Source organism: Globicephala melas, chromosome 7, assembly GCF_963455315.2.
Source record: "Globicephala melas chromosome 7, mGloMel1.2, whole genome shotgun sequence".
NCBI classification, from domain to species: Eukaryota; Metazoa; Chordata; class Mammalia; order Artiodactyla; family Delphinidae; genus Globicephala; species Globicephala melas.
The window spans coordinates 48,747,986-48,763,369 of NC_083320.1; the positions used below are offsets into that span (position 1 = coordinate 48,747,986).

Genomic DNA, 15,384 nt, shown 5'->3' on the forward strand with positions numbered 1-15,384 from the left:
TGCATTTTTCATGAAAACATTTTTGTTTTGTAAAATTTGTCCTTCATTTTACATAGCCACCCATTAAAGCCAACTTTCTTAAATTTGGGTTACCAAATTGTACACTTTTGATATTAAGTTTAAAAATATTTTCTCTCATTTAAAGATAGCCTGATTTTCTTCAAGTACAATAAATGCATGTATGATTAGCTATTGGAGCTGAACAGATAAGAATAACTATATTTTACAGTTTTATAAAAGTTTTTTTGGGAGGATCCAGGGAGATTGATTGAGAGATACATAGTAATCCAGGCAAATATTTAAAATAAAGTTATTATACATTCCTTTATAAAACAACAAAAACATTCCATATTAAGGTTTATAAATTTTAACCCTAAATAGTTTAACAATGTCAATTTCACCTATTTCCAATTAAATCCAATTGGAATTGGATATGATTTATATTTCAAATATTGAGTTTTCTTATTGTAAAAGAGATGTAATAACTGATCCTCAGTGTACTGTTTGGGGTCTAGATCAACAGAACCAACAGGAGAGATGGAGAGAGAATTGGGGTGGTGGTGGGGGAGGCAGGTGGAATACATGGAGAGGAAGGGGAGAGAGGGAGGAAAAGAGAGTTTTAAGGAATTGGGGATTGACTCTGATTGTGGGTTTGTGGGGCTTCTGTAGGACAGGTCAGTAGGCTAGAAACTCAGGGCAGGGTTTGATGCTGCAGTCATGAGGCAGAATTTCTTCTTCACCAAGAAATCTCAGTTTTTGCTCTTACAGTCTTTCAACTGATGGCATGAGATCCATCCACATTATAGACAGTAATTTCCTTTACTTGAGGTCAACTGATTACAGACATTAACTATATCTACAAAATACCTTCAGAGCACCTAGATTAGTGTTTGTTTAAATAACTGGGTACTATTCTGGTTGACACATAAAACCAGTCATCACACTCAGCATAGCTCATTTTTCTAAAGCTATGCAAGTTAAAAGTGTTTTCTTATAATTTGAATATGGCACTGTCATCATAAACATTTAATACGTTAAATGTACTTACATTTAGAAAAGTACATAACTTTCTTCTAATGGTGCCAAACCATTATGAAAGAGTCCAGAGTACTACATCAGGTAATGGACTTTGTCATTTTGACAACTAGGATCGAGTTTTAATTATTTACTACCCCACTTTATATTATACTGTGCTAGGAAGTGTACTGTAATACATTTATAAAATTAATGAAACCTTGCTAGTTGAAAACAACATCATAATATTGTATATATGTTAATAATTTTCTCAGAGGCAAAGGATAATCTGATGAGATAAAACAGATCAAATGGTTTCAGGCTAAGATTTTTAGAGGATAGAATTAATAAAATTATTGATATTGTAGTTTGCAATATAAAAAAGTGAAAAATAAATATAAAAACTTCTTAATGAATTTTGGCTGCAGTATACCACAGATTAAAACTGCTATTTTTTTCTCTCTGGAAGGATTACTCAAACTCCTAATTACAACAATTGCCTACAATAGTAATATCTCAGTTAAACAGGATCGCTGAGAAAATTATTTCAACACTGTATTATGATTACATTTATTAAAAAGTGTGATTTCCCCTATGTATAATACTTTCAAAAAACTATTTTCTAAGTATGTTACATGAACTAAACATGTTTACCAAAAGTATAAAGACTAAAATTACATTCAAAATTAATTTTTAAAAAGACCAAAAACAACAAGAAATTACTAAAAACACCTGTGGTCTGAGCGAAAGTCTGCAATTTTAAAATGCAAAAATGCATCATCCTCAAATCCACGTTTCTATATTATAATTATTATGATAGGTCATAATATCCTAGATATATGATCTGGAAAATACTGTTAAGCAGTTCAACCAATACATAATAAACAGTATAGAAACATACAAATATGCAGAAAACTTTTTGGAAGACTGCTGTCTATCTAAAAGTTGGTACCATGAAGGGTAGAATGACGAAAATGTTTCTGTCTCCCCATATGTAAAATTTGGTTCTCGGACTAAACAAGAAGTGGAAAATTCAAGTGCCTTCATTGGTCAGGAAGGTATTATAAATAAGTGAAAACTTATATAACAGTAAGAAATAGTATAGACAGTAGCAACCTGTGAAGTGTATTCCCCTTTGAATGGCACTGAAGCCCAAATACTTTAAAACACAGTGCACACTGAACAAACTACTTCTGCAACCTGAATTTGGTCCTGAATACAAATACAACTATATGAAACCTTTGGATTAGTGTTCTCCAACGCTCTTGTTGATCTGTATTTTCAGCAAAAACGTAATCGCAGTCATCAATAAACTAGAAAATATTGGTGCATAATTGAAAAGGAAAGACAAGATAGTATGTCACTATTTGACTTTCAACTATCAAAAATAACTTAAATAATATTTGATAAACTTAAAAAGATATGTTAGAATCACGGATGTTACTTGACAATATTTGCCTTAAAATACTGCTTACATTTTTGAGTAGGTCATAATATCAGTATTTCAATCTTATTTTCCTTACTCCAATAATGTGTTCTGAAAACACACATGTTGTAGTTTTGCTAGAATAAAAAACAAGTATAGCAAAGAATATATGTCACATTAAGTTCAAGAAAGTGAGACACAAGATGGTCTTTAATACTGAATGTATAATAATGTAAAAGAAACTTGGAAAAATATATAACTAATTACATGACCAAATTTTTAAAGTGGGGAAATTTAGCCATATATTATTCACCCTAACCCATCCTCACCCCTGACCTGTCTTGAGGATATTAATCTAACAATGAGAACATTTCAGCAGCACTAATTCAACAACTTGTTTCTTTAGTCTTATGCACAACCCTAAATGTGCCACATAAATGGGTTTTAGCGAGTGGAGAAACCTTTTAAATTATATACTGTAGGAGATAAAGAAATGTGTAAGGGAATGACATGAAAAATACTGTTACATTAGATAATGAAAATTAGAACAAAAGTCCATATAGTATATTTCAAAGACCTACCTAATTTTAGTGAGCTCCTGTATACACAAAGGAAAAAACCCAGAATTTTTTCATACTTTCAAAATGAATACATATGAAAATATCTTGAGTGACAAGAAACCTGCAAACTTGTCAAAATATGTGAATATTTTTTCAACATATTCAAAATGAATGGCGCATCCATGAATACATCTTAACATAATATTCAGTGCATAATACTTAGCACAAAGCCTGTGGTGCCTAGAATAGTGCTTTGCAATTAAAGCATCTCAATAAATCTGAACGAACTAAATAACAAATATGTTGATAACTGATTAATAAATCAATACATCTTTTCTTGACAAACCTGGTACTTAATATTTTGGAAATGGAGGACAGCCTTCAGGAACAGGGCTTAGGCAAGACAAAAATTATTGATGTTCGCATATTGGAGGACAAGAAATAAAATAAATTTGAATTCAAATTATTCTGTGAGTCTGGCCCTATTTCTCCACACCTAAAGCCAAGTGGAAAAGTAGAGTGTCTTCAAACAATAGATGACACCAATACCATCTCTTTATCAGTAACCATATTATCATACCAATTTCTATGGATTCCCTAATTTAGTATATAAATTATAAAGGAAACATGTCTAGAGTCAGGAAATCTGCATTATAATATTGACTCACTGCCTGACTTCAAATCAGCACTCCTTCTTTTTGAATTTCATAGTCTTTAAACAGACATAATACTCTTGTGAAATATAAAAATGCTGACCAACTAACAGAAGTAATAAACAAATTAGTAATGATTTCCAAAGTTCCACAAACTCCAAATTCCATATTAAAAGTGATTAAATATATATTTAAATTCTGCATTAAAGTATATATATTTTAATATTTTGTATTAAAACTTTAAAAATATATAATTAGGACAAAAAAACTTTTGTGGATCAACTGCAAAACATAAATATAACAAAATGTCTTTATCTAATAAACAGATGCATACACAATGGTGGTTTGGGATAATCAAAAGAAAAACAATAAGAATACATGGATTGTAAACTTTATTCATTGTCATTAAACCACGTAACTTATTCAGACATATTCTGGAGCTCTAATAAAATATTAGCTTATTTCTTATTCCATGGAATTAAAGCTATATCACACATATGATGCTATTTATAACAGAAATCATCACAAGTAGAGTGAACTTTCTCTTTGATGGTAAGACCTTGCAAAATGGAGATTTGCGTATATTCAGTTAAAATTGTGAAAAGGAATATATTTAAAAGCCCAAGAATAGGATCAAGATTATCAATAGGCTTAATCTTTAAGTATGCTTAAAATTTTATTGTGTGAGTGACATAATATGATCTATGGAAAGGTCTGTACATTTTGATAATATCCTCAGTATGAGTAGCAGGATTACATTCTGGATTTAGGACTAAAGCAATTAACCAAGGTCAGTAAACAATGAGTTTTATTCTGTAAGTAAATTTATTCTATAGGTAACTTCTAATTCTTGAAAGAACACTGTATTAACAGTTATAGCCTATCTTAAATCAGTTCAAAAATTTTAAAGCCTAGAAAATAATGTTTTAAAAATATGAATTTAAAAAATGTTCAGAATATCCATTAGTTATCTAGTGGTTGAAAACTAATTGGAATTTCTTTGGAAAAATCCCTCAATGGATTTTACGTTTTAAGTTGTGCTTTCCCGAAATAAGAAAAAAAAAACAAAAAAACCACTCATTAAAATTTTTTTAACTTAATACACATTTCAAAATGCAAAAATGTGATGATGTCTTCAAAGGCAAAGTTCACAATATGTCAAAATCAAATAGACAAGAAAGTAAAAAAGATCTCATAATTACTACTCTATAAAAATGGGATTAAAAACATGACAACCATAAATCCTTACTTGAAAATATTCAAATTGTGGAATATATATATTTTTAAGATAATATTTGTGTTTCTTATTAAGGTTGCTATTTCTGAGAAGTTTCAGGTTCAGTTTTCTGTTTTTAGCTTATAGTAAGTTTTAGCTTATAATAAATCTTCACAGCATCCTACTTGCTGTAAAAAATACATTTTTAGATAAGTATAGAAAATTATTTAATTAAAAAATTCATTTATGAATATATTTAGAATCTCTTCTGTTATAGACAGGTATAAATCTCATTCTTTTCAATAACAAAATCATCAAAAGACATAGAAAAGCCACACATGACATATATTACTTTTTAAAGTAATAGTTTCAAATATAGTGGAACCATATATGAAAAATCTACATCATTTCAGTCGGTGTAAATCTCTTGCACAGGAAACACTAACTTGGGCAGTTTGTAAACACAATCTTGAAGGATTAGCTATGAAGTCCCTATAAGTCCTTTTACCATAAATAAAATAGGATAGGAACTATTTCTAAGCCTTTTTATCCCAGTTTGTTGCTTCTGACATTTGCATATATTTAGATTTATTCATCTCATTTAGGTAGCTGCTCTTTAACACCTATTTTAATTTGAAGATTAAACTGGCAGATCTACAGTTTAACCTACCTTTTGTCAATATGAGTGATAAAGAACTAATCAACTTCAAACCGACAACAAACATTAGCTTAAGCAAGTTCAATCATTTATGGAAGCCCAAGGTTGATTTAAGAATCAAGATTACCAGAATTTTAACAAGTTGAGGTTTGGCAAATAAATGTTTTTTTCTATGAACTTTATTCTGTGGCTTTATTACCTACACCATTATTATAACTATGGAGATGAGATCTTGTTCAGTCAATAAGTTTGCCTTTTCTCATAAGTGAAACTTGATTTAAAAAACAAACCAGTGCACACTTTTTTCAAAATGAAGCGCTTCCCCTCCCCCAAATTACCTTCACATATAGTTGACTTCTCTAAGTCTAGCCAGAACACTTTCCATAATTACCTTAGCCTGTGCCTATTGCTCTGTATAGTACTCCACTAAGGAAGACCACAGAAGAGTATTTTCTTTGATCAACAACAACAGTAAACAATCTTATCCAGGACAATAATAAAAGCGATAAATTAACCCTACTTCTTTGAATCTTAAATGAGCTGAGAGGAAGATGTCCAAGAGATTCAAGGGAAAAAAGAAAATAATCAAATGAATCACATCAATGTCAGAATTCACTTAAAACTTCAGAAGAGAACTTTTCATTCTTGGAAGACAGATGCACAGCACATTTAGAAAAAAATTTATGTAGAATCATATTTTAAGATATATAAAGAAAATAGATGAAGAATACTGTATTTACTTTTGGACTAATTGACTCTGTCCTTAAACTTCAACTCTACCTATTCAGAGCTCAGTAATCACTTTGTTAAAAGGGGGGCACGGGGTGCTGCTTGCTAATAGACCCAGACTTTCGTGATGCATACATTTGCATATTACCACCTTACTCGGCTCTACTCTGTTTGCAGTACTTAGCCTAATGAGCCTTCTCTCTACTTCCCTTTTTCGTTATTGGGGGTGTAGTTCTCAGGAGATACCAAGACTTGGGAGTCAGTTCTGCAGGGAGGTTTTGTAGCTAAAAGGGGATATGAAAGAAAAAGTAAGGGCCATCACCCTGTACTATCTCAATGCTCAGCACATCTCTCACCAGTCAGGAGTCCTTTTCCTACTAGAATGCTGAAAGAGAAGCTCGGTGGTCCAGTGAGAACCTCCCAGGACTGCACGGGCTCTGTTTGTCTAACACGTTTTTCCTTGTGGCTCTGACTGTGTCAGAGTGCTCACCCGTCACACTTATCTCCAACCTCTTTTGAGTGAATAACTTAAAGCTGACGGCATGGGGTTCTGGAGTCACTCAGTTAAGCTTTGTACTGACAACTTCTCACTAGAGAAGTTTGCTGCCAGTCCTTCCTGAGACAGCCGGAACACAAACTCCTTCTGAGACCATCACTCAGTCCCGCCACTTGCCCCGCACCACCAGTCACATGGCCCCCCGCCTCCACGAGAGGCACCCACATCCTCATTACCTTCAGCTTCCTAAAGCGACAGAGGCTATAGGGTCACTTGGGGTTGGGGTTATTTTCTTTTCTTTCTTAAGAAAAGATCCTGTTGACATAATTTGTTTCGAATAAAGAGAAACCGTGGTAATCTCCACCAGGACGGAGTGAGTTGGAGGGTCCCGAGCGTTGGGAAAGTGTCAACCAAAGCCATGGATCTCAGCTTCCCTGAGATTCCTACCGTTTTCTACACCAAATTCTCACCCCACGCTCACAAGACAAATAAATGAATATATTATAAACCAAATTGAATTGTGACACCCCCAAACCCTCACAATAACCTCAATCCTCCAAATGTCCTCTTAAACAGGAGACAGAGAGACAGAGAGAGAGAGGAAAACAGAAGCGATTACCAGAGTTTTGTTCCCGTTCTTGCTGAGAGGGCCCCGGAAAACTCCCTTTATGTTGCGAAAGTGTCCGTTGCTGAGATGCGTGGAGCTGATGACAATGTAGTAACACTCCATGGAGCAGCCGCCGCCTCCTCCACCGCAGCCGCCGCTTCCAGGCACCCCGCGCCAGCAGCCGCAGCGCGCCGGGGCCCGGGGAGGTTGGGCTAGGGACCCGCCGCCAGGGCGAACCGCCGCCTCTCTCGCACGCCCGCCGGAGACAGGATCACTACGCGCCTCTGCCGTGCGCGCCGAGGTTCCTCCGCCTCCGCATGCTCGCCGCGCTGTCCGTCTCAGCTGTGTTTCTCTCCTAATGCGCCTTAGAGCGATTCGCCCCGCGGGAGGATCCCGGGCTGGGAGGGGCCGGCCAGGCAGCCAGGAGCGGAGCGCGAGTCAATGCCGGCTGCGCGGCCGAGCGGAGCCGGGCAGCGGGAGCCGCCCGAGCGGCAGCGGCGGTGGCGGCGGCGGCGGCGGCAGCAGCATCCCCCGCTCTCGGTGCCAGCACTCGGAGTTGCTGCTGCTGGCAGGCATGAGTGTTATTATATTGAGCGGCGTTGCCGGTCCATTGCACTGAGCCAATGGCAGGGAGCCACTGGGCTGATACTGAGAGCTGTCAGAGGAGTACATCTGTCACCCGCGGCCTCCCTCCGCCCTCCCCCGCCGCCGCCGGGACCCACGGCAGCGCCGGTCTGGGCGCGAGTGGGAGCGCGCGGCGAGCGAGACGCCCCCCAGCGCAGCGCCGCGGCGGCGGAGGGCCAGGGACTCGAAGGCCACCGCGGGCGGGCGGCAGAGCGGCCCGAGACCGAGAAGTGGGAGACTCCTGTAAGGTGGGGGCGGAGGGGAAAATGTAGAGACACGGAGATTTCTTGCCTAGCAGTCAGGGAAGGAGGAGGGGACGATGGGGGGGGGGCGGTAAATAAATTAATAATTCAGCACGAAAAGCCAACCGCTTGCAACTGCCGCGTATCCAGGCAGGTGCCAGCTGCTTCTCTCTTGAGATAGTTACTACCCATTGCGTTTAGCTTATTTGATCTTATTTATTTTTAATGTGGTTTTAGTATGGAGGCTGGATTCTGTTCCGAATCTTAGAGGAAGAAAATGTCCCTCCACCCACCACCCATTTGTAGAGATCATAAAGGTTTGTGTTGATAGTTTGGGGGGCGGGGAGGGGTAGTTGTGGGGATACGAGTGAAATGGATAGAAAGTAAAAACAGATTCTTGGCTTATGTGTTCCTCGACCCGGAGTTCCCCTCACCCTCGTCCCCTGAGAACCTAGGTTCCTGCTAAATTGCCAAAGCTGAACGGAAAGGGATGCTTTGCCGCAAAGAAGCTGCTGCCACGAGCTTGCTTTGCGTTTCTCTACAGTTCTTTTCCCACCACAGAGAGTGGTAGCGAACAAAAGCGTTTGCCCTAGAAGCGACCTGAAAGGAAAATCTCCCGCAAAGGAACTAATGGGCTCGTTAGGAAAGTAGGGGTCTGCTGCGTTCACTGAAGAGAAACCATCGCGCTGGGTTTTAAGGGGCCAAGGTAGCCATCGGCCTAGATGTGCCCTGCCACCCTCCCTCTCACCCAGTTGATTCTTTGTGTAAGTTTAACTCCTCGGAGGTGGTAGGGTGAGAGCATCCCATCAGGTGTATATGCGACTCATTAGTCCGCTCTTAAAAAGATCGATAACAGGCAGTGGGAGGCTGGGAGATGGTGGCTTCAATGGATTTACTGAAGGCTTTATTTTCTTCTTGCCTAGAATGGCTTAATTGGTTAGAGCAGATTCCAGGCATTCTGATGCTCCTGCGTCAGAGCATACTGCACTTTGATATAAATTGTGTTGATCTTGTTTATTTGAAGGTCAAGATTTCAAGACAGTCCATTCTGGGTGTCCCATATATATGATTTTACATAGCAGTGACTCTGCAAACCACAATATGGTCCTTAAATGAATCTGCCAGTTCAATTTCACTCTTTGAAAGAGGAAGAACAAAGAGAGAAAAAGAGTAATTATAAGAGGCAATAGTCATGTGAGTAATTTGTAAATTACAGGGGTGAAAGAGGGAAGTGCTAGATTCATCTAAGGGAAACTCTCCATGTATCTTGCTTCAATTGAAACAAAGAAAAAAAGTTGGTATGGATTTATCAAAGCTCATTATGAAGTGTCAGTTATTTAGAGGTACTTGGCTAAATTTCTCAGATATCCACTTGGGGGAGTCTGGAAGTCTTGGGAGAAAGAGAAAGCAAGAATTTACAAAACTTCTATACTCTGTGGAACAGATCACCTAATAATTTGTTACAATTCAGTATGAACACAATCTTATTAGAAAAAAAATTAAGTGATCTCCACCAAATACTGTGTGCAAATCAAATCCATTTTGGCTCCTTTCATTAGAGTTATTTTTAATTTATATTTTGAGACTGTAGTGATTCTCTGTACATATCACCTTGGGAACAACTCATGACCTGTATGATTTTCATTATGTCTTTTGAAGTTTTGGAAACTTGCAATTATTAGACAGGAGATAAAATCTTCATTTTTACTGAACCAAACCAAGGAATCTCCTAAGGAAATGGAAGATGGCCCATATGTGAAAGAATCAGATAATATAGATTTCTTGTGTATGTAAGTCATAATAATCTAAGCTAGGTTTTTTGCAATATTTTTCTTTCAAAATACTTCTGACAGAATGTTCAGATCTGTATCTACATCATGAAGCTCAATTTCCAGTTCAGGAAACAGGAACCACAGTTACTTGAATTGTCCCATGGAACAGAATATCGTCTATATGGGATGCTATATTGTGTTTCTACTGGCAAAGTTGATATATAATATATACCATATATATGATATACATACATTTATATGATGATGTATATATCCTAAAAACCAACTTTAGTGAAATAATCTCTGAAAAGATTCACTTTACTGTCAGAATAGTCTACCTTTGCCACTTACAAGCTTGATGATATGACGGGGTAGCTTTTGACTGCAATATCTAAACCTGTGTATAAATGGTAGTAAATACACCATAGGTCTGTTGCTAATACATGAAGGATGCTGACAGTTAAAAAAGGAATGTAAATTTTTTTACATAAAATTTATCCTCATTGTTTCACTACACATGAAGTAATCTATCTCAACATTACCTAACGCTGAGTGTAATCAGCAAGATTCTATACCCACAACTTGAACTTACACAGACATATATGAGAAGAGAATGCAGATTCCTTTTGTTTACCCTCATTTCAATTGAGTAGCCATGTCTATACTGTAACGGTCATTCAAATAAAACTACTAATCACACTATATGATATTCATTATGCCGTCACCAATGAGCTCTGTTGCTAGTGGACTCTTCATTACATTATATCAACCTTAAAATTCAAGAGAAAAATAAGCCACCACCATGTGCATTCTGGCTTCTAATTACAGCAAACAACTCCTAGGCATAATGGAATTCTTCTATTAAAATATGAAATAATTTTTTTTCATTTGATTTGCTAAAAATTAAGAGAAGTCAAGTAGGAAATCAGGACTTCCCCATCATCTCGGAGAGAAATCATACCTTTCTGTGGCAATAAATTAAAATCAGTAAACAGTGACAAATTATTGTGACCTTCCATCTTGCTGTTCCCATGTCTTTCCTTTTGTCATGATGCAAAGGAAGTAAGTATATAAGTAAGCATCTTCAAATTTCCTATTGTGTTACAATCTCTTTGATATCCATGGTCTGTTCCCATTATTTCAAATAATTCTGATTTATGTTATTAGTGGCCATTTTGGCATTGATTATTTCTATGGAACAATGCCACTCTTAATTTAAAGAATAAAAGATTTCCCTTTCAAAGACTTAGAAAATTTGTGTTAGGTTAAACATCTATCTGCTATTGTAAACATGCAGAATCAATCTTTCTTAATCATAAAATTTTTAAAAATATGGGATCATTATAGATAACTTGGGTTTAATTACCAACTTACCAGCTGAAAAAATTACAATTAATAAATTACACATAAACGTTTTAAGTAACTGACATTACTCTAAAAAAAATTGCAGTTCATTTTTTGCCACCACTACACTTCAATTTTCCCTTTCTACTGGTGCAGTTTCCCCTTCAGTTTTCCCTTTTCTACCACTGTGATTCAAATCAAGATCCCGTATGCTCTGTGCTTATATTAATTTACCTCACTCCTTGTTCCTCATTTTACTTTGCTTAGCCCAAAGCTGGGTACCAGGTTTCTGCACAGCAACTGAGCATTGTTCCTGACCTGTTACTGGCTCACGCAGAATTTCAGGATAAAGTTACTGCCGTGAAATGTAAAACCAAGGTCCTGCCTTTTTTCCCAGACCAGCAGCTGGACCCCTCTATCCTGAATCCCTGCTGTGATTCCCTCTGTCCAGTTCTTCCAGAGGGAAGTAAAACTTCCCTGAGTTTACCTACTGATGTTTGAGACCATACGTTGCTACCTTCGCATGACTGGACTTCCTACTTCCTGTCATTACAATCTCTGAATGCTTTTACTCTATCTGGATAACTTCCCATTGCTAAAGTGAACTATCCACAAATTAACTTCTGGGTCCCAGAAACTCAGCCTTACCTGAGCTTCTGTGAACCAAGTTCCCCTTCTTATATCATTTGAGAAAAAAAAAAAAAGCATATTCCAGTGTTATTCAAATGTGTCTGTGATGTAATCTTAGTGGTTACAGAGTATATTATTGGGATTCAGAACTTTCCTTTTTATTACTATAATAATCTAACAATAATCTGTAACTCAGTTCTGTCACTATATATCTCTTGTGTTTGCATTCATGTTTGTGATCACATTGGTGTCAAGTATTATTACTTTTATTATTTTGGATTAATGAGGAAAAATCTAGGAACTTAACATATAAATGTTTTGTTTATTTTAAAATGTGTTCAAATGATGTCATGACATGCTGTATGAACAAAGGTGTGGCATAAAATGGAGAAAAGTGGTGGGAGACCTATATCACCATACAGTACCCATATCACTATAATCATCAGGCATACTTAGATCAGTATTGACAGAAATACTCGTAAACACATTCATGTTTTGAGATAGGATTTGGTTTCAGCAAAGCAACATCATCTGTTGTATTAAATTAAGATTGCAAATTTGGATATTTTGTCTGTTGTATTTTTATTTGATTTCTATTTTTTGTTTTGTATTTACATAAGAGTTATAAGCATATGGGGTTTGATGCATATAAGCATATAAGCATAATTAGTTTGATGTTAACATATTTCAGTATGTCACTAGTGAACTTAATTTATGGTAGAGAATCTTTAAAAAGGATCTATATGTTATTCAAATATGAGAAAACTGGTATATGCTAGTCATGGGATAAGTATTGAAAAACCATTACTGACCTTATCTGAAGCTGATACTACTGTGGTATGATTTGAAAAGAGATGGTGACTTTTTAAGGTAATTATTAGTTAATTATTACTTAAAAGTAGTCCAATCTCCCTATTCCTGTTTCTGTATCTCAGATCTGCTGTATTTAAATGTGGGGCCTGTTAAAAACAAATACTGTATTTTGAGAAATCTGATATCCTGTCAGTTGTAAGATATATTCTTTTTATCTCCACTATAAATAAAACACACTGCCAATTAACTGTAAGAAGCCACTGATTATAAGATATCTGAATTACAGAGTTGTTAAAAACAAAAAGGCACCTAATAATCAATGATATATTGAACCTAAATTTGGGTAGACACTATCACAGTTAATACCTAACTAGAAACCACTTTAAGATATGTCCAACTAAAGCAACCATGGAATATGGTCAAGGAGTGATTCAACTTCCTTAACTTCAGTTATTTCACCTCTAAAAGAAAGGGAATAAGCCAAATATGATCTTATGTATTTCAAGCTTTAATTTCTCTGATTCTTTGGCAACTTCTCTAGAGCTGATATTGATCAGCCCTGGCAGTACAGAGCACCATTTTAATTTCCTACTTCAGGATGTATGTCTTAAATAGCTGGGGGACATGCAGAAATTGTGGAAATGTGGAAATTGATACACATGTAAACAATCAGAGAAAACTTTTATAATTTTGCTTGGGTTTAACCCTGGAAGTAAATTAAACAATTTATATTATGCAGTTCTTTCACATGTCTTAAAATAATGGTAGGTCACCTATTGACCAGTCTATTTATCTGATTCTGATAATGGATTTTACCTTTTTATTCCTTTACTTTTCAATTCTAATTAGTAAAATTGGGATAGATGCCAGAAAATTGCTAATTTTAGAGTCAAAGCCACATTTCTAATACGTTGCCAAAGAAATTAATATAATTGGATACTATACATCTAATTTACCGGAAGGAATAACATTAAGATATATTATTGTAAGTCAAGAAAAATTTGAGCAATTATTACATTCCTATGTTTTACAGTCTTTTTGGAAAGCAATCTGGCAACATCTATTAACATTAAAATTGCATATAACTTTTGACCTAGCCATTGCATTCCTGGGACTCTCTACGTAGAATAAAAGGATATTCACAATAATACTTAATGCAACATTGTTTAATTATTCATAGTTATTAAAAACACTGGAAACAAAGGGAATAATCATTAGTCAGGGTAGACTTTGTGTCTAATAATATAATAAACTGTATCTGTACCCATAGAGCTGACTCTATGAAAAGCAGTTTTAATAGGAGACAAGGAATGAGCTCCCAATGGTGCTCAAACCAAGTGAACATGATGCCTTGGAAGCTCTTCCTTCCAGGAAAAAAAAAAAAAAAAAAGTCAAATTTAAGGAGAGATTGATCAACTATGAGGAATACTGTTGATAACTCAGGTAAGATGAGATCAGAGAGGTGATCTTAAGTTGGACACATTGAAAGTCATTGGTGACCTTGAAAAAGCAGTTTCTGGAATATACCAAAAAGACTGTAAAGAATTTACAAAAAATAAATTCTGCAACCAAGCTAAGAAACCAGGCATGTGTGCTATTTGTATGAGAGAAATTTTGTGGAAATATTGTTGTATGTAGAACAGATGTGAACATTTTTAAAAAGATAATAGAAGATCAAGACTCAATACTGTCCCTCAACACAACCTATATATACTTGAACTCCCCTCTTCTCTAGCAAACCTTTCGCTAATAGGAGGAAGAGGATATGGACATTTTCACTGAGGTTTCAAGTTTACATATGGTCATATTGATTTAGAACCAAATAAACATAAATTTAAACTATATGCATTTTATTAACTTATCAAATTGATTTATAAATAAATATTTCACTCGGATTATGAGGTAATGGTAAAATGGAGACTTAATATAATTCAGATGGGAATATTAGTAGTATAATATTCATGAAAATAAATTTGAAAATAAGTATCATAAACCTCACCCCCATTCACCATCTACAAAGCTTTAACTTGTCTATCAAACGACTTAGTTCTTTACTAAAGTTGATTGTTCCGTGGTGGGCCCCTGAACCAAGCAAGTCCAAGAGTCTCATACTAAGTTTCATGATGGGCCAGTAATATTTTGTGTGCCTGGACTCTAAGAAGCTTAGGAAGAAGTGGTGGACATTATTGCCACAATGTACCATTCTTCTATAGAGATTAAGAAGGGGGAATATTCCTACAAACCTATTCTTTTTTTTTTTTTTTTTTTGCGTTACGTGGGCCTCTCACTGTTGTGGTTTCTCCCATTGCGGAGCACAGGCTCCAGACGCACAGGCTCAGCGGCCATGGCTCATGGGTCCAGCCGCTCCGCAGGATGTGGGATCTTCCCGGACCGGGGCACGAACCTGCAACCCCTGCATCGGCAGGCGGACTCTCAACCACTGCGCCACCAGGGAAGCCCCAAACCCATTCTTAAGATCTGCTTGCTTTCACATGTTTCTATGTGACAACTCGGAACCCGTGTGATAAAATTAGTTATTTAAGTTAAGTTAGTATGAATTGGATTTTTATAACTAACTGAATCCACAACATTCAATTTTT

At 36.2% G+C, this 15,384-nt stretch overlaps 2 protein-coding genes across 2 annotated transcripts in view; one reads left to right on the top strand and one right to left on the bottom strand.

Annotated features, from left to right (window-relative positions):
* The window catches only part of ZNF804A (zinc finger protein 804A), a 318,173-nt gene extending 310,028 nt beyond the window's left edge, over positions 1–8,145 (bottom strand). The window contains exon 1 of the mRNA XM_030850238.2: positions 7,372–8,145. Within this exon, the coding sequence (XP_030706098.1) occupies positions 7,372–7,482 (111 nt within the window). The 5' untranslated portion in view covers positions 7,483–8,145. The remainder of the gene's footprint in view (positions 1–7,371) is intronic.
* The window catches only part of LOC132597580 (uncharacterized), a 33,290-nt gene continuing 25,386 nt past the window's right edge, over positions 7,481–15,384 (top strand). Inside the window, exons 1-2 of the mRNA XM_060301531.1 lie at positions 7,481–7,690; positions 7,729–8,231. Coding sequence (XP_060157514.1) covers positions 7,481–7,690; positions 7,729–8,231 — 713 coding nt within the window. The remainder of the gene's footprint in view (positions 7,691–7,728; positions 8,232–15,384) is intronic.